At 49.2% G+C, this 19,888-nt stretch overlaps 1 protein-coding gene across 3 annotated transcripts; it reads right to left on the bottom strand.

Moving 5' to 3' along the window:
- Positions 1-1,259: 1,259 nt before the first annotated feature.
- On the bottom strand, positions 1,260-14,277 carry Clu (clusterin). Of its 3 annotated transcripts, XM_029469115.1 has the most exons (10): positions 14,072-14,099; positions 11,255-11,389; positions 10,947-11,067; positions 9,325-9,473; positions 7,792-7,962; positions 6,837-7,248; positions 5,821-5,925; positions 2,940-3,169; positions 1,792-1,967; positions 1,260-1,500 (listed from the first exon to the last, which is right to left on the bottom strand). In XM_029469115.1, exons 3-10 carry the CDS (start codon positions 11,038-11,040, stop codon positions 1,491-1,493), a joined length of 1,347 nt encoding a protein of 448 aa, XP_029324975.1. In that variant the 5' UTR covers positions 11,041-11,067; positions 11,255-11,389; positions 14,072-14,099; the 3' UTR covers positions 1,260-1,490. The 3 variants fall into 3 exon arrangements, with proteins under 3 accessions (XP_029324975.1, XP_021037384.1, XP_021037385.1); XM_021181725.1 differs by lacking the exon at positions 11,255-11,389 and having other exon boundaries at positions 14,072-14,277; XM_021181726.2 differs by lacking the exons at positions 11,255-11,389; positions 14,072-14,099 and adding an exon at positions 12,891-13,018.
- Between the last annotated feature and the right edge of the window lie 5,611 nt (positions 14,278-19,888).

Raw genomic sequence — 19,888 nt, 5'->3', positions numbered from 1 at the left:
GGAGCCAGAAATATAATTCCAAAGAGCCTAATCACACAGGCCAAGGAGGTCTTAAAATGGGAACCCACAAAGAGGCCTAATGTGACCAGGCAATGGGGAACAGAGGTCACTAAAACCTGATGATGTCAGCTTTGCCTTGATGTCTTCTCTATGAGACAGGGCCTTTCAAAGACTAAGGCTGGCTCCGTGTTCACTGGTCCTACACTGTCTCTTCATTTTCCTTGTGCATACTCGATTGACCACGCTCCTCTAGAAAACACCTGGCAAGACTAGGTCTGGAGAGGACACTGCGCTAGAAGCCTTGGTAGCTATAAGGCCACAGTGAATTCCTTGGGTTTCTTCATCTGATATTTACTAGCTTCCGAACTAATAAATAAATGCCCTGTCATTCACTATGGCTTCTCTCAACTTCTGCAGATAACACACTAGATGTGTGCCATAGGGATATAGACTATGGCTGGACAGCATCACCTGCTGGCAGCACCTGGTACTGCAGCTAACCTAACAGTTCAGGCTGAGCAGTGAACTAAAATCCGCATGAGCAGAGAGAGATAAACAACCAATAAAGGGGTAAAGACTGTATGGAGGGATGGTGATGGGAGATGCCATAGTCCAGAGGGTGCCCCAGGTTTCCGAGTCCTTACAAGTAAAAAGAAAACTGCCTCTTCGTGTGGCTTCCTGCTGATCAGTTTCCTCGGGGAATTGTCAGTTACAGAGTAAAACACCCATGTGTCCCACTAGCAGCCTCCTTTGCCTCGATGTCAGTGCCTTCTCTGGGAGACCGCTCCACCTTGTCAGAACTCACAGACAGTGTTGTGATGGGAAGGGAAAGTCTCAGGCTTCAGGAATTGGCCTCTGTGGCTCATTGGAACATAACTCTCCCAAAGCTGAAGGTGCTCCAAGTGTCATGAGTACTCTACAATGTATGGAGACCCCTATACAGTCTCAGCTGTTCATTTTTACATGCGTGACCTCATGTCGCTCTTTGGTCTCTTTCTACCCATGTGTTCTGAGACAAGATCTCTCACTGGAACCTGAGGCTCACCGAACACCAGCAAGTTCCAGGGACCCTCTTTCCTCTGTTCTGACAGCGCCGAGGTTAAGTTACAAGAGGGTGCTACCATGCCTGGCTTTACCAAACTCATGTTCTTGCGGCAAGCGCTTTAGCAACTGACCCGGTTATTAGCCTTGTTTCCCCTCCATACCAAACCAAGATGTGCAGCCTGCAGGAGAATCAAGAACAAAAACAGGCCCAAAAGACGCGTATCGCAAGGCGGCTTTTATTGCATTAGTTGCATGGGGGAATCAGTTCTTCCCGAGAGCAGCAAGTGCAGGCATTAGTGTACAGAATCCAGAGGACGGAGAGGCTGCTTGGGTGAGGCCTACTCGCCTGGAGACATGTGGAGTTCTCTAGGGGTCTGCAGCCACCTCGGGGAGCTGGGAGATTCCCTCCCAGACACTCCTACATATAGGAAGGTGAGGCTTCTGTCTCATTCCGAACTTGAAAAAAAAAAAAAAGAGGAGAGTGGATAAGAGAATCAGTATCCCCCAAGAAGCAGCCACCAACACCCACATCCTTTATCACCAAGGAAAAACATTTCCCAGAGCAAAGAAAATAAAATCCCCGGGGTTTCCCTAGCTTACCCGTGGGCTCTGGCCTCAAGGATAGGCCGTATGCCCAGAATACATAGTCTGTTCCTTGTCTGGACTCCTGAGGACTTTCCAGGCCTCCAGGTTCTTGGAAAAACTTGTTTACCAGTCCCTGGGGTCACAGAAAGGCTGCCTGCTTACCGGCTTTTCCTGCGGTATTCCTGTAGCGCCTTCTCCGCCACTGTGTCCATAAACTTAGGGTTATCCTTAGAGACTTCTTCTGGTAACACCACTGTGATGGGGTCAGAGTCAAACAGCTTCACCACCACCTCAGTGACACGGGAGGGGACCTCTGAGTCAGAAGAATGGGTGGTCACCTAGAGGAAGGCAGGAGAAGTGTCTCTACGTGATGACTAGAGAGTGCACCCCTCTTTGTCAAAGGATATATGGAACTGCTCTTTGCCCCCTTCAGCCAGAAACAGATCTACGGGTTATCTGTCACTTCTGGATGCCTAGAGAATTCCGAGCAAAACTATCTCGGTTTGTTTTTTGTTTTTGTTTGTTTGTTTGTTTTTTGTTTGTTTGTTTGAGACAGGGTTTCTCTCTGTAGCCCTGGCTGTCCTGTAACTCACTTTGTAGACCAGGCTGGCCTCGAACTCAGAAATCCGCCTGCCTCTGCCTCCCAAGTGCTGGGATTAAAGGCGTGTGCCACCACGCCTTTAATGTTACTTGAAAATGACTAGCCAAGTAGGCACTCCAGAAACTTGAAATGATTTTTGAATGTTTTCTTCTTGTTGTGTTCTCTTGTTTTGCTTTGTATGAGAGAGGCCGTCACTATATAGTCCAGCCCGGGCTCAAGCTCTCTACTCTCCTGCCTCCGTTTCTTCAGTGCTGGCTTACAGGCACGCGCCACAACACCTGACCCCAACATTTGCTTTGTACAAATGTTAGCCAGGCTATGGTCAAAGGGGGTGGGTGGTGGGGTCCACGAACTAAAGGAAACGGAGTTCTCACTGGCTATCAGTGAACCAATTCATGTGGCACTCAGAGTGGCCCTGGGCAGGAAGCAGCTTTACAGCCAGGCTGACAGGCTGACCCAGGGAAGTTGCCCAAAACTGTCTGTTCTTAGCAAGCCACAGAACCTCTCTCTTTCCTCATCTTAGAAATGAGACTTGGATATTTGAAGGGGCAAAGGCATTTCAATGCTACAACGTGCATACAGTTTTCCTAGTCCCTGCTGGTGTAAATCCTAGGTGGGACCTTTGTCCCACCACATCTCTAAGAGACACACATCACCTCTGGATCACACATGGGTCTCAGCCTTATCAAATGACTGGGATACAACTCACGGTGGAGACCCGAAGGTAGTACTTGTCTTCGCCCTGTGTGAGGTTAGCCAGCTGGGACACCCAGTTGAACTGGTCGTTCAGCTGCTCCAGCAGGGATGAGGTGTTGAGCATCTTAGACTGGAAGGTATGAAGCAGCTCCTTGTACTGCTCGGTCAGCCTCTCCGCCACCTGGAGCGAGTCGTTCAGCTCCTGGCGCAGGTTAGCCTGGGCAGGATTGTTGGTTGAACAGTCTGCCCAGAGAAGAAAGAAGCAGAAGGCAGAAGCATGAAAGGGAGGGTAAAGGGGACGGACACGCCCCTGGGAACCAGCTGCAGCAGCCACAATCTGAAGCAGAGGAACTCTTCCATGGAGGGCTACAGAGCAGCTCTTACAGTTCCCCGGACACAGAAACCAAGGTGCTGCCCCCTTCATGCTTTGGGATGCAATGGCTTAGCTGTGCTAAGCTGTGTCAGAGCAGTGTGGCTGAGTCTTCTTTGAGCGGTAGACGTGACCAGTCTTGGTGACCTGTCACAATGCTGCTGACGGTGCTCTGGGGAGCACCTATGCTGACTCCCCCGTGTTCCTAGACTTACTCTTGCTCCCTGAGCTCCTCCCAGGACTCATTTCCAAAATAGGAGGAAGCTACTGTTGCACTGGACACGCCACAAAGAAGAGGATCATTATTTACTTAGGTGGACCTTGCTCAGATCTATAGGGGAAGCAACCTGTGGAACCAGGATTGAAGCCCCATCTTCAACTCCTCAACCTGAGCTCTTCCTCCCCTGAGACCAGGGTTCTAGAATAGTCTCCAAACTTATTTTTGAACATATTTGACAGATTCAGTAAGACCATTTTCCCAGAACCGAAGCTGCAGAAGAGACAGCCAGGTCCCTAGTCTACAAAACACAGGTGTTTGGTGCCCAAGGGTCAGTCCTTGCCTGCCCTTGTCCACCCAAGATGACCAGGAGGAAATAGGAACTCTGGCATCCTCTCTTCTGCAAGAGTGCACTGCAGGCATCAGGCTACTGAGACCTACAAAGTGCTCATGCTTTCTGAAAACCAGTGTTTAACAACGCCTACCCCCTCCTCAATTATTTTTTAAACATCTATGAGAGGCTATATCCAAACTAAGCAAGACAAGAGAGATGCCTTCTGGGCCCTATGTGGCTAATACAATTGTTCATAGTTAAAATAAGATATAATGTTGCATGGAGCAAGACACAGGATTGGAGACCAGAAGCAGAGATGAGAAGAAATCTTCCAGGAATAACCGGAGCACTCTGACCACTGATTAGCCCAAACAAGAAAGTCCGGAGGGAAGGACAGAGTATTACGGTGGTTCTCAACCTGGGACCACACCACCCACCAGGGGACAGTCCAGACAATCTGAAGATGTTTCTGATTGTCACAGTGGAGGGAGGGTTGCTCTTGGTAGATGGCAGGTTGAAGCCAAAAATGTTGTTAAATGCTCAGCCATGGTCAGGTCTGCCCACAGGGCTGAGGCAAGATGTCCCAGGCGAGAGGTCTCTGTGAAGCCTATCCATACCATTGTAAGCACTGTACAGAAGAGCTAACGGGTGACAGAAACGGTGACTGTTGAGAGGATACCATTATAAGCACCGTAAATAAGAGCTAACGGGTGACTGTTGAGAGGATCACTAAGTCTGATGTAAGAGATCCAATCTATAAGGTGCCTGGCTTCTCTGTGCTCAGGCACCCCATCTTTCAACTATAAAGGAAAGCCTGCAGGTGTGGCCCATGTTTGTTTATAATGTCACACTATAACCTTTAAAAGCACTAGTATTTTTTTTTCCTAGCCTCCTAACATTGCAGGAATGAGGCTGGGAATATTTAACCAGTCTCTGAAGGTCTGTCCCAGCCAACAAAGAGGGCGATTGACTCCTTGTGATCTGAGCAGGAGCACTGTGTACTGTGAGCTGCTGTAAAGATCAGGCTGGAAGCAGGGCATTGGCTTGAGAGCCAGACCTGACAAGTCTGTGGGGAACAGTTTTGGGTTTGCTGTATTTTGTTTTGTTTTCATGGAGACAGAACCTCGCTGGCGCCTTGGATTCACCACCCTCCTACCTCAGCCTCCCAAATGTTGGGATTATAGGGATATGCCACCATACCCAGATTGCCTGGGGAACTGATGAAGGAAAACAGTTCCTTTTCTGAGGGACTAGTCCACCAAAAAGAATGCGGTCAGGATACCAAGGACCACCATCACAAGGACATAGCTCAAGGTTCCTAGGGAAAAAACCCCAGGGTGCTGTTCATGAGCACAGCCTAAGTGAGAAGCCTCGTGTCTCGTAATCTTAGATAAGTCACTTAGCCATCCAGCAAGATGGAAAGAGAGCTGTACTCAGCTCACAAGATCATTCTGCGAACAGACACCTATGACGTGTTTGCAGCAGTGCCCGGCGGCGAGCACTTGTTAAACAAAACGCATGTTGCCAAAGATTTCATAATCAGAAGTTCAAAATCAGGGTCTACAGTACTTGGCACTGTGGAACAAAGTAGCCAGGGGAATGTGCTGTGGCTTACTGGTCGATACAGTGTAATTCCACCGTGGACTGCAGGTTTGCCAGTGAGCCACAGGGGTGGTGGTGGGCACTTTAGCTCCACCTCATCTATATAAGAACAATCTGCACCTGAACTTTATTCTGAGTAAAATTGATGTGCCTCAGTGGTAGAGCATTCACCTAACATGCAGGAGGCACTGGGTCCTATCCCAGCTCCCAAATAATGAAGCTCTAGATATGAGGGGAGTAGGCTGTGCACCAGGGTGAGGAGTCTCCCAGGGATTAAGAGTTCACAGGCAGAGAGCTAGTCTTTGAAAAAGGATAGTACCAGTGAGTCACTGGAGACCCACAGTCAGATGACCACTGGTTCCCAGACTCACCCACAGACAAGATCTCCTGGCACTTCTCACACTGGCCCTTCATCTTCAGGCATCCTGTGGAGTTGCGGCGGATCTCCTTGCACACGGTGCGGTCATCTTCACCTTCTGGACACATGAGGGGAAAGAGGGGCAGGATGAGACACATGGCACATTGGAAGGATGCCCACTCGACGGCCTTCTACACCTCTGCTCAGTGCCTTGGTCAGGGCACGATGCAGCCAGCTTATTTGTTTGCTTGCAGCCATGGGACTTCCCTGTGGCTGAGGATATTCCCATGGCTCTCAGCAGGTACTGCCTGCCTTCCCACCATCTCCATCTGAGGAGATCTCTCCTGCCACATCCCCTCAGCTGTGTGCCTTCTGACATCATGGCTGTTCTTTGTTCTCCTTGACTGATGGTACTCCCTAACTGGCCTTCAAGTCCCAGAGAGCACAAGTGTGTCCTGACAACATAAACCATCTTTAGATAATGGAGCTACAGTAGATGTGTGTTGGATGCCAGGACTTCTTCTATTTCTAATGCAAACCATACCATGTAGGACATGGTGTTAAGACCCAAGGCACTAAAAAAAAAAAATCACTCCTCAGACACCGGTTTCTCGTGTCTACGTGGTATTTCATCCTTACAGGCATTACACGCTAAGGTCACAGGCATGAACATCTTCTTTAAGATGACACAGACTCATTGCCTGGAAGGGCGGGCCTCTCACACCACACCCTCAAAAGTTCCCAAGAAAGAATATCTGGGATCCTATAGGAGGCACAGCCCCAGATCACACCCTGAGTTCACTGTAACAAACACAAGAGCTCCAATCTCTACAAATGCTAATTGAACTGCCCCCCCACATCTATCTGCATTTCTTTCCCCCATCCTAGCTCCTTTACCCTACAAATGGAGGAAATACCAGCCTCTGAGGCTGCTAGGAACATAAAACCAGCACAGGTCAAGCCCTGGAAGAGCCTAGATATCTGGGAGATTCCCATTCCTTCTTGGAAAGAAAGCAATTGCTTTCTAACCTCTTAAGAAATCCACATCTGGAAACTGGAAGGCTGGGCTGTGGAGCTGGACATCCATGGCCTGTTGAGCCTGGTGGATCATCTCAAAGAAAGGCTGGAACATGGTGTGGAAGCTCGGAGGCCCATAGTGGGAGGGAGGCATGAGGCTGCGGACCAAGCGGGACTTGGGATATAAGAAATGAGGCCTCTTGTGTGGGAAGCCGATGGGGGAGAAGTAATGGGGGTCATGGAGCTCACGGGCGAAGAACCGGTCCTGGAAGAGCGTGTCTATGATGCCAGATGCCCGAGCAAAGCTGTCCTGCATGGCATCCAGGACTTGGCTCTGCTGCCGGTCACTCTCCAGCAGGGAGTCGATGCGGTCACCGTTCATCCAGAAGTAGAAGGGTGAGCTCTGGTTTAGAAACTCCTCTAGCTGGGACCCAGAGAAGTACAGTTAAGGCATTGTGTGCACTCCAGCCTATATCCCCCTGTGGCCGCACAGAAGCTGACCCAAGTTCCCACTGTTCTGCCTCCTGGATACCCTGTCAGCCGCCCGCACCGTCCCCCCAAATCCATTTCTCATGGCTCACAAGTCTCACCTTGGGCCAGAAAGAATAGCCACTCCCGCTTAGCTGCTCAGCCTTGAGGAAACAGTGAATTTTACTGAGTCCGAACCAAGTGAATCTCACAGGTAGGGATAGAATTAATGCAAATAGACTAAATATTTTTTTTAATTCCCTTTTCCTATACTAACACAGGATTCTACCATCCCATAAGGCCATTTTACCCAACCAGGTAAAGGTCTTGAAAGAGATGGTACCTGCCAAGCAGACATCACCAATCGACCATGACACTAGAACGATGTACAGTCAAGCAATGCTAATCAACTGTACCCAGCATATGGAATGAGGCCTATTTCATGGATTCTCCACATTCCCCATCCAGAACCCAGGCTGTGGACATGTCTCCTTCTCACCTGCTGGCCGACCAGCCCCGAGCCGCTCCTGCAGACGCGTGCATAGAACTTCATGCAGGTATGCTTCAGGCAGGGCTTGCACTCCTCCCAGAGGGCCATCATGGTCTCGTTACACACTTCCGGGAATGCCTTCAGCTTCATTTCAGAATCCCTGGTGTCCTCCAGAGCATCCTTCAGGGAGATGGCAAGAAGGCCAGGTGACCCACACAGAGACCCAGCCGGTCTCCCCGCTCTGAGTACAAGGTTGCTCCTGGTGCCCACGGCTTTGCTCTAGCCCTTCTGTTGGGCCGCCCCAGCCACACTCTCAGGAGCCTCTCATTCTTCAAGGCCCAGCCATTCCCTAAGCTTTCCTGTCCACTCTGATCTGCTGCTCTGACCGTCTCTTCCTTAGGCCCCACCTCTCCCTTAAACCACCTCACTGTCTCCTCTCATCTCCCCAAAGAGGGCAGTCTTATCTTTCTGTTAGCACTGTGGCCCCTGACATGCAAATCGAAGCTATCCAGTCAAATCAACCATCAAACTCATTACCATGCCCCTGACTCAGCTGTTGGCTTCGGGGATTGCTAAAATAAAAAATTTAAATTCTCCGCCTGAAGAGATATTAGTTTATAGCAAATGTGTGCGTCTACATATCAATATGGAAAATAAATAAGTGGATGGATGGATCTGTGGATAAGTTTGTGTGTGTGTGTGTGTGTGTGTGTGTGTGTACCAGAGTCAACATAGATGTTCAAATGTAGATGACAAACAAATGGTAACAGGGCAGTCCCTTGTTATCAGTTCTTAGCTACCCATGGTCAACCACAGTCTAAAAATAGTATTGTGGAGGCTGAGGAATTGAGATATCTTGAGTGGGAGAAATCACATCTGCGTAGCCTTCTGTATGGTATAACTGGTATACCATTATAATTGCTCTATTTTATTGTGGCGCTCATACCTTGCTGTCTGTAATTTATAAATTACAGAAGTACAACCTCTGGAGGGCCTGGTGCTAAATCCACAACTTCAGCTTCTACTAAGGGTTTTGAAAACTGCCCCCCCTCCCCTATATCTGAGTGGGAATGAATGAATGGATGGATGTCTAAGGATAGATTACAAGAATTTTACATTGATTTTAAAATATTTCAATAAGCACTTTCATGTTAAAAGTCATTTTGAATACAGAAGAAAAGAATGGGAAATGTCTGGATGCTGCCATCATACACACACACACACACACACACACACACACACACACACACACACCGCTGAGTCCTGCACCATGCCCCACCCACAGCAAGGGTTAGAAAAACCTATTGAAATGAATCTGGGCTTCAGGCCCTGGACCAGAGTTGCAAGGAAACCAAATTCAAGGCCTCAGCACTGAGGCTCCCACAAGCGAATGTGCTTTCCTTGGCTCCTCAGTCCAGCATTAGCCGAACCCTGCGAGGACCGCCCTTGGACACCATGGCAACCCAGAAAGGCACCTGCTCACCATGTCCCCTCCTCCCCTCCAGCAGGGAGAGCCTGGGCTCAGCCAAGGCTTGGCCCTACCTCTTTCTTCTTCTTGGCTTCCTCTAAACTGTTGAGCAAGGACTTGCGCTCCGCGTTGGTTTTTTCTATGAGGGTTTTTATGTGCTTCACTCCCTGGACAGCGTTCTGAATCTCCTTGTTAATATACCTGCTCCCTTGAGTGGACAGTTCTGTGAGAGAGAGGAAGGTATAGTGAGTTGAGGGGGGTGGGGAGGAATGGCTGGAGAAATAGCCTGGGTGCCAGGGGGACGGTGAGAAAGCCATGCTTTGATGGGGAGTGCTGGGGGCATCAAGCTGAGACACCATCACTACCACCCCAAGCCTGTGGCAGTCCTTATGGCCTCAGTCCTGCCTCTATGTCCCATCAAAGGGCTCATGGTAGACTCCAAGTCACAGCTCAGAAACACAGGAGTGAGTGGTGCAGAGAGGGATAGCCATACTATGACTGACCCCACCATGCCACCCTGGAGAGCCAACAGCCACAGAGAATATTTCAAGGAAAACAGAAAACAAAACAAAACAAAACAACCTCCTAAGCATCAAGGTATAATAAAAGTGCTCTTTTGGAAATTATCTCTGCGAAGCTCAGGTTAACCCAATCCTGGCACTTCTTTGCTACAATGCACAGTGTCAGGTGACAGGGTAGCACCAGACACCATGGAGACGGGGAGATAAATGAAGAGCTGCGTTCACCATGGAGACCATAACCATGACACTGCCCCAGGTGACGAAGGCAATGACACATCATGTCACGGTGATACCACTTACTTATCCTGTGTCAAGTGCCATTTCCCACACCTCCTCTGTTTTCTACCTGATGCGGTTGCCAGACACAAACAAAGAGAAGCGGGAGGGGGGACCGCTGAGCCAAGGGCAAGAGCTTCAATGATGTAGCAACACAAGTAAGCCCCAAGGTCAATGGTCCAAGCAGAGCTCGTGGCTGATAATGTGTTCTACCCTTGAAGTGTGCTGAGAGAACATATTTTAAGTGTCTGAACCCAATGATAAGTTGAGGTGATGGACAGCCAATAGCTTGACAACAGCAATCATTTCACCGTGTGTATCCACATCAAAGAATCAGATAACATTGTCTTTAAGGAAGACCCCCCCCCCCAGAACTGGTCAGCTATGAGCAAGAGGTTAGGAGAGAAGGAGGGAGAAAAGGCGGGTTTCCAGAAAAGCCTTGGAAGATGGGGAGGAAGGGAGAGGGCGCTCTCAGGTGACTACTCCATGTCAAATTGCATTGCCCTTTTTCCAGAGGAGGAAACTGGTGGGATATGGCTTTCCAGGGGGGTTTGGTTTGGAGACACATCGGTAAGAACCCTGGATGTCACACAAAGGGAAGACTGACAAAGTTTCAAAGGGTCTAGGGCACTGCTTTGGGAGAAGAGTAAGAGAGCCAGGTGAGGGGACCAGTAATGACAAAGGAATGGCAGGCAGCCAACAGAGGGGCTTGAGACAAAGGCCAATGTCTAGAAGCCACCTGACCACAAAAACATCAAGGCAGGAACTAGAGAGGGCAGAGGGCATGGACAGACCCAGGATTCAAACAGCCCTCAGCACTTGGGGACTGAGCTTTGAGGGATGGCCCTGCCCCAGGCCCTACAGCATCCACCAGAGGGACAGTGGCTCAGTCTACCTACCTTGGAGCTCATTGTCAGAGACCTCCTGCTCTCCCAGGACCATGCCATTGTCCCAGGTCAGCAGCAGTGCCACGCACAGCAGGAGAATCTTCATGGCGTGGCCTTCTTGGAACCTGGAGTCCTGGAAACAACAGCAGAAATGTCATGGCAACCCCTGGGCAGCTTCCAGGTTTTCTGCACCCAGCTACAGCTCCTTGAGAGGGGAGGTGGGGTGGGATTGGAACACGTGGCCCTCATCTGTCTCCTCATCTGGCATCACTGCAATCTACTTCTCAAGAACGGGGGAATAAAACCAAGATTAAACTGACCCCTTCTATAGACACTGGAGGCAGCGAGGCCCTGGGAAGAACCGTGGTTCCGTGGTCTGGCTGCACAGAGGAGCCAGGCTATCTGGAGTTGGAGGGGCCAAGCTTCAAGCTGTGTTTCTTTCTTCTCATAAGAGCCTGAGACAGGGCAGATGAGTTTCCTGTGTCTCCAGAGCATATTTAACATGCCAAATACTAAAGATACCTCTCCCGAACCATGCAAACATCCCTCGCCTATCCCCTTCCATGGTACTGTGCCACCGCTCCCACTCACTGCACAGCCCTGGGCTCCCCTTAGGGGGCCCTTGGCCTCCCAAGGCTATCCAAGTGAGCCTGTGGTAATATGCACACCCTTCCATCAGCACGGGAAATTCAATCCATCTCACCATCTCTGGGCGACGCTTGTGCCACCAGGCTGAGTATGGATTGGGGAGGGGGTGGGGTAAGAGCAAAATGGGAAGGGAAGGAATTTAGGACTGCAGAGAAGGCAGAATTAGAAAGGGGAAGGACAAAGCCTGAGATTAGCAATTAGCCCCCCACCCCCACCCCCACCCCAGAAAGCCCCTTCAGGAGGACAAGCCCATTGGCTCCAGCAAATCCCTTTCACATGCCTGTTGCCTCTAAGCCTGAACTAGCATGCTCTGCCAAGGGGCCACTGCCACCACTGGGCCGGCTGCCCTGAGCCAGGGGACACAGGCTGAAGCCCCAGTATTACACAATGGATCCTTTCCCAGAAGCTGGATTGGTTGCATAAACACACACACACACACACATACACACACACACACACACACCCCTTGCATCTCCAACCCTGCCCAGAATAGCTTATCTGGGCTCACCAACTTCCTATACCCACAGGAACAGGGAAAAGGGAGCGATCTCTCTTCCTGGAATGGCTCACTCTTAAAACCTGCTCTCAGCTAGGCAGGCCCATCAACACACTGGGCAGATCATTAATAGGCAAGGCCTCTGCTGAGGGCTTAATTATGCACGCAGAGCGGAGGAGTGGTGTGGGAGAAGAGACTTTCCCAGGGATAGATAGGTGGCTCAGCCAGCCTGGTTCATGATCCACTGGGAAGGCCCTGATCTCATAGACCTCCCAGGTGCTCACTGAGGCCTGAAATGCCCCAGGCAGGGACAGACCCCTTGACACATCAGAGACAAAGCCACAGAAATATCTGTAGGTGGGAGTATCCTCAAGCATGACCATTTTGGGAAAAGCCATTTAACAGCCTTGGAAATGGCTTCTGATCCGAGGACAGTATTGTGCCCGGAAGAGGCAGCAGGGCAGTCAAGGAAGACCATTGAATGGGAGGCGAAGCAGTATCAAGATGAGCTGCAGGGAGCAGGGAGCTTGGGGCTTGCCAAAGGAGACCTGGGGTCTGGAGAGCCACCAAGTTCCCAAATAAGAAAGGGAGGGTTGCTTGCTCTTCAGCCTGGGCACTTCTAGAGAATGCCAACGCCCAGACACCTGCCAGGCTCCCCAAGACACACTGCAAGCCTGTAGCCAACCCCACCCCCAACCCCCAGGAAGAATGCGGCCCTCTGAAACCTCATTTTAATATTCTTTCCTTGACAATAAAAGTCCTAAATCTCCCAGCCTTGGTTTCTTTATCTGTAAAATGGACCTGATACAGACCTCAAAGAAGCGATCGGTAAAGCTAAGAACAGACTTCCTCTAGGTCTGCTGGTAATAGGGACTCCGGGTCAGAATCTGCTAGTCTCCCAAGCTTCCCGGCACTGTGGTGTTGTTGGTCCGCTGCCTTCCCTCTACACTGACTTACTTCCTGTCATCCTTTGGAGGCTGGCCTACTGCCTGGCTGCCAACTACCCTGGGTGCATCAGCCCCATCAGGGCCAAGGACCTCCTTATCTAGTAGGAAAACACAGCCTCTCCCATTGTGGCGTAAATTTTTTTCTCCATTTTTTTCCCAATGCATTTTTATAAACCATCCCTTCATAGGTCCTGTTTTTAAATAGTTTTAAAAAGTCACACATTTGCTGCTGCCTAATATTCCATTGATTGACTACCATTTGCAGGTTGTTTTACTATTCTCACAGGGTCGGGCACTAAATTGCATGCCTGTTAGAGAACTTGTATGGACTCTTGAATTCCTAACTTCTTCCTTTAAAAACAGCATCGGCACCATTTTTAAAACTGGGCCCAAAAATTCTGAAAAGCCAAAGGGCTTTCAGTTTCTTATTCATATAACGTTTGGAGGCTGAGCCTCTAATGGTCTCCAGGCCTCAGATTACCATCTATAAAGTGATCCGGTGGGATCAGACGTCTCGGCCTGGTGGAGCATTTCTCTAAAGAACTGGATGGATGCATTCAGCTCAGCAAAGCAGGTCTGGATGTCTGCAGCACGTCTTTAAATACGCAACATCTTATTTATTATGCGCTGTCCCAGGAACTGGAAGGGAAGTCCAAATGCAATGACTCATGCCCAAAAGACAACAGCCACTACAGAGATCCGCACCTAGTCGCCGCGCTGAGCCACTCGCACCCCTGCGCTTCCCGCATCTCACGGCAGGTTTCAAGCCTCAGTTTCCCCATTTTTGCAAAAGGAAGATCTTTGCATGTGGCCTATTGAACAGCTGTGAAATTGTGATCTGGATTAAAAAACACGGAGACTCCGGAGTCTGAGCCAGCGTGCACCCCCTACCCAACCCCGTGCTCGGCTGTCTGGTGATGGGGCTCTAGTCACCTCCCACTTCCCCACGGCTGCGCCAGCTTTCCACCTAGCTGCTACCCTTGCCCTCCCATCCCTGCTGGTGTGGCTTCAGCGGCGCTGGGGTAGGAAAGGTGCAGCTGTCTCACCGGTCTGCGGCTTGGCTCCAGTGCACTCCTCCTGGTGACGCGGGTGGTGAGCACCGGGGAAGCGCCCTATTTATAGCGCTCTGCTCAAGCACACCCCCTTTGGGGCTGGCTGCAAACCTGCGTGACTCACGCCCAGAGAATGCCGGAGAATGCACCAGGAGCTTTCTGGAAGCCTAGAGGTGGGGGTAAGAGGCGCAGCACTCAGCGGGGGGCACCAGGGGGCGCATGGGCACCACAGATGACCGCATTGGTTGCTGTAGGGCCCCTAAATTGGTGGCTCTATTCCCTGAGAGCTACCAAAAACCTCACAACCAGGCCCCAACAGAATAGTTTTACAGGACTAGGAATCCACACACTACGCTGGCCTGCTTCCAGCCCAGAACTGGCACAGGATTCCACCGCCCGATGCCCACTTTATTGCACGTTCATCTTCCATATCCTTCCACATCGTTCACTCCTTTTCTTTGCTCCCATTTTAATGGGAGAGTAACAGAAACATAGAAGACGGCGTAGGCATTGTGCTAGGGAAGAGTATACACGAAGTACTTGGCTCCCTAAACGCTGCACTGGGCTGCTTGCTGGTCCCTTGGCAGATGGAGGAAACAGAAGCGGGTTAAGAATGAGACAATGATACATCAGTAATCACGAAGGCCTCTGCTGTCCCTGAATTCGTAAAGCCTAAGCGTGGCTCCCACGCACTTGGGACCCAGTCAAGCAAGGTGGGCTTCACTGCCTCTGGACCTAGGACCCTCACACCTGTTTTCAAGTACACTGCCCCATTTTCTTAGGTGATAGAGCCAATGGTAAGGTGTCTATGTTTCTGTAAATAACTGCTCACCGCATGCTCCTGTGGGCAACGCTAATGAAATTTATGAGAGGAATTGAGAGAGAAGAGATAATGGGAGGAAGAAGAGGACAAAGAGGACACGAAAGAGAAATGAAGGAGGGGAATATATGTGTGTGTGTGTGTGTATGACTATGCCATTCTTAAACTCATTATGTATAATTAATATATACTAATACAATTTTTTAAACAAAAACTACTTTGTCTCAGACTTGGAACTCACACTGGTTTCTGAACAAGGAGCCTATGGTGGAAGCTCTCCATGGAGCCCTGCTGCTGAGTAGCTGGGTCTGTGACCAGAGGTGCTGAGAGGCACCCTAGCTGCTTTTTGCTGAGTACAGGGACACCTGTTACGGGCATCTCTGGGAAGAAGGGACAACCTAGAAGCCCCCACCATGCTACTTCTCGGGGGAGAAGCTGAGCTTCCCACTCTGAACCCTGGAACATCCGTGTATCAAATCCCAGCACTCGGGAGGCAGAGGCAGGCAGATTTCTGAGTTCGAGGCCAGCCTGGTCTACAAAGTTGAGTTCCAGGACAGCCAGGGCTACACAGAGAAACCCTGTTTCGAAAAACCAAGAGAGAGAGAGAGAGAGAGAGAGAGAGAGAGAGAGAGAGAGCCTGTCATCCCCCTCAAGCTGTCAAGGAACCAATGTAGGTAACGCAGTTTGGGTGGCGGGCCTTGAAAACTATGTAAAAGAAACAGACTTGAAGGAGAAATGTGTGGTCGAGGTCTGTTTCCCATTCACATCTTTAAAGGAGCAGCCATAGGGCCAGATTTCCATTTGCTCAAAGCCCAGAGGCTATGGTGATTTGGTACTTTCCCAAAAGGCAGCCTACAGGAAATGTCTAGGAATGGTCAGAAATGGGCTAAGGCTGGCTACAGTCCCAGCTGTGCCCTGAGGCACCCAGTGCCTTTAGACAAAGCACTCCGCCCTTGGGCCTTAGTTTCTTCCGTCTGGGAAAGATGAATCTGAAATGAGTCCTCACTAAGGCTTTCTTTAGCCTAACCTGATTCAATGCCAAGTCTGGGACGATAACTAACCAGAAAAACAGAGCCAACAGAAACTTGGAGGAATGTCCCCCCTCCCCCCACCCCCCGAATCTTCTTTTTTGTTTTCTGTATAAAGAAAAATAAAAAGAAAGAATTATCAGTAATAGCTACATTTTCTATGGACACCGATGTCCTTGAAACGTTTTTCTGATCAGCAGTTCCCTCCCTGTTGCCTGTCGTGGGCACAGGGTACAATAGTGAAGTCTCTCAAAGTTCTCCTTTGGAGATTAGGCAGGAAGATGTGCCTTAGTCAGCAGAACTAGGGGATCCGGGGAGAGGGAGATAAGGAGTCCCCTGCCACAGTTACAAGTGTTCACTTTTCTCCTGTTCCCAAGCACACGAGGTTTGGGAATTCAGCCTTGAGCAAACGGACACAAATCTTGAATGCACCTCTTGATTCACGTGTGTGTCCGTGTGCATGTGTGTGCACATGCATACATGTGCACGTGTGAGACCACAAGACAACGTCAGGTGTCCCTCCAAAGGTGCCTTCCAACTGTTCGTACCTTAGGCAGCCTCTCTTACTGGCATGGAACTCACCAGCTGTACAACAATCCGTAAGATCCTGTGTCTGCCTTCCCAGCTCTGGGGTTATAACTATAGGCCACGTTTTAGATGGGTACCAGGGATCCAATCAGATTCTGTGCTTCTACCTTACCCACCACCTCATCTCCCACCCTGGGTTTTCAGTATTCTAGGAAAACTGCAGAAGACCTGGTTGACCCTCTTCCTACTTGTATATCAGCAACTCCCCAACTCCCAGGAGTTCTCCTGCTTCTATTTGGATGTTCCCAACCTGAGAACTGGGTATTTCCCTTGCAAGCAATTAATTCTTTAGGAAAGCCATCTTTGCTGGAGCTCCCTGGTTCCTGTAAAGGGCTAGCCCTGAGCCCAATTCTGTCCTCAGAAACACACACACACACACACACACACACACACACAATCCCACTTATATCTCCCAAATCTGCTTCCCTTGAAGGCCTGGAACCAGAAGCTCATTGCTTGTCTTCATCTGCAGACTCTTCCAGGCTTTGGCCTTCTGACCTTGATGCTCTTGAAACCCCCCAAACCCAGCTCTGCATTTGTCAATGCCAGGAGTGACCTGACCATGTAGAGCAGACTAGGAGCTCCCACTTCCTTATCCTGAATACTCCACATTGGCCTTGAGCGGGGCGCTGAGTCACGGGACATGTGCAGCTGTGACAGCTTCAGCCTGGTTTGTTTGCTCTGTGGTCGTGGGGAAGAGTGTTGGGGTAAGTGCAGAGCTTTGTGGGGATCTAATTTTTCCCCCTTTAAGCTCTGCTCAGCATCTCTGGCTGCCCAAATGTCTTTGCATCTGAGTGTCTACTTGGTGCCCTTTCATGTACACCTCCACAGCCCTGCCACTAGCCAGCTCAGTGAGCTCAGCACGCAGCCAGGCAACTTCAGTTACCAACACAGCAACATAGACATGAACACAAGCAGAATCCCGAGACCCTCACTAAGAACCAGTCTTTAGGCAGTGATTATTTAAGAGTGCATGGAATCAATCACATGAAGAAATCACAGATAATAAAATCAGAAATAATTGACTCTGCCAAAGGTTGAGAAAGATCCCTTAGGGTCTTTGCTTGGGCATCTGTGAGATCTAGAAGCAATTCATCGGTTGGTCCTTCTCATCTGGGACTTCCCAGGAGAAAGGTTAGTGGCTACTCAAGCCTGAATGGCTTATCACATGCCTGGGAAAAGATGATGGTCCTTAAACCATCTTTAGCTTTCCTCATGCTGCGGACAGGCTACGCTTTCTGGATTTCACTTTGAAACTTCTCAATCACAGCCTTTATCTCCAAACGTTAAGCTAATGGGCCTTGAAAAAAATTGACCCACAGATCCGCTTCAAATCAAGACTGCTTCTAGAATCACTTAGAACCCAATTATTACTTCATATATGTGCTTTGCTGTGGAACCAGTCAATGGCTAACCAAAAGATTACTTGGTAGCTCTAAATATTACCAATGAGGACCAGGGACATAGCTTAGCTGGCAGGCTTGCCTAACGTGCATGAGGATCTTGGTACAATTCCCAGAACCACATACTCCAGGTGTGATGGCACATGCCTAGAACCCAGCTCTCAGGAGGCACAGGCAAGAGAAGCAAGATTTCAAGATCATCTTTAGCTGTATAACAAGTTTGAGGCTAGCCTGAAATATATAAGGCCCTGTCTAAACATTTTAAATAAATTATATTAAGACTACCAATAGCTGAGTCCTCCCCATCAGAGAGATTCGGTTTAATCTGTCACAGCATCTAAATGCATATATAGTTAATATATACACTGTCTTACTTAGGGTTTTATTGCTGTGAAGAGACACCATGACCAAGGTAACTCTTATAAAGAACAACATTTAATTGGGGTTGGCTTACAGTTTCAGAGGTTCAGTCCATCATTATCAAGGCAGGAAGCATGGCAGTGTCTAGGCAGGCATGGTACTGGTGAAGGAGCTAAGAGTTCTACATCTTGATCCAAGGTAGCCAGGAGAAAAGGCTATCTCTCTTCTAGGCAGCTAGGAAGAAGGTCTCAAAGCCCACCCACAAAGTGACACATTTCTTCCAACAAGGTCACACCTACTCCAATAAGACCACACCTCCTACTAGTGCCACTCCCTGGTCCAATCTTATTCAAACCACCACATATATACAACATGTCTTATATTAATACATATGTAACTTATTAATATATAATATACACATTATACACATGCATACATAAGTACACACACACACACACACAGAGCCAAGTAAAAGCAGCCACAGTTTGGAAACCCAATTTGCAAAGTGCTGGCCTATGCTCTACTGTGTTTGATCTTCTCTGTATCACAGTGTGTGGTGTTACTCTCTCTACAGAGAGCATGGGGGAAGGGGACTCAGAAGACCTCTGGCAGGTGTTTGCTCTCTCTGGCTGAAGCCCCTGCAGTTTCCTCCATACAGCGGCCTCCTGTGTCTTATTCCTGAGACAATATCCGATATAGAGTCCTTTCTTCTACAAGCCAACTCCTCAAACAGCTGAAAACCCAAATTGTATCTGATCTTACCCATGTTTCCTTCAACCTACTTCTCACATAGGATGCCAAATACCTCACTCTCTTCATCCCTACCCCAAACATGCTCCATTTGGTCTTTCTGTGTGGCTTTTAGACTAAATACAGGACACCTGTTTGGGTGACCAGGTGCAATAATAGCAAACACTTTGGATTTGTGATTTCATGAACCCTGTCTCTGCTCACTTTTGTATGGTGTTATACAATACTGTGTTCCTCACACCAATGTAAGCTGACCTGTGGGGCAGGCTTGGAGATACAAACATGCAGACGTTGCTGGCTCCAAATTCCCTTGGAGATTTAAGGGAAAAGATGAATATACAGTCAGTAACCAATCACCCTATCTGTCTTACTGTCAGCTTCTCCTGCATTTCATGCTTCTAGAATAGTATGTGTGTGGGCAAACAAACATGTAAGTAAAAGATAGATTGCTGTCCCTTTTTAAAGACAGGTGCTTTTCCTGTACACCCTACAGCCCTGCCATTAGCTGGCTCTGTGAGCTCAGCACTGAGTCTCTAAAAGTTCTCCTTTGGAGATTAGGCAGGAAGATGTGCCTTAGTCAGCAGAACTAGGGGATATGGGGAGACGGAGATAAGGAGTCCCCTGCCACAGTTACAAGTGTCCACTTTTCTCCTGTTCCCAAGCACATGAGGTTTGGGAATTCAGCCTTGAGCAAAGGGACACAAATCTTGAATGCACCTCTTGATTTCATGTGTGTGTCCGTGGGCATGTGTGTGCACATGCATACATGTGCACGTGTGAGACCACAGGACAACCTCAGGTGTCCCTCCAAAAGTACCATCCAACTGTTCGTACCTTTAAAAAGAAATGCCAAGGAGCCAAG

This window comes from Mus caroli, chromosome 14, assembly GCF_900094665.2.
Source record: "Mus caroli chromosome 14, CAROLI_EIJ_v1.1, whole genome shotgun sequence".
Classification (NCBI taxonomy): domain Eukaryota; kingdom Metazoa; phylum Chordata; class Mammalia; order Rodentia; family Muridae; genus Mus; species Mus caroli.
The sequence above is the reverse complement of the archived record's forward strand: the minus strand, read 5'-3'. Positions and strand labels throughout refer to the sequence as shown.

Bases quoted from the DNA above. Each gene is read 5' to 3' on its own strand.
- Clu (XM_021181725.1), bottom strand. From the start codon at position 11,040: ATGAAGATTCTCCTGCTGTGCGTGGCACTGCTGCTGACCTGGGACAAT. The intron at 7,249-7,791 runs GTGAGAAGGAGA...TCTGGGTCCCAG, and splicing joins CGGGGCTGGTCGGCCAGCAG to CTAGAGGAGTTTCTAAACCA. The intron at 5,926-6,836 runs GTTAGAAAGCAA...TCATGTGTCCAG, and splicing joins AGATGTGGATTTCTTAAGAG to AAGGTGAAGATGACCGCACC.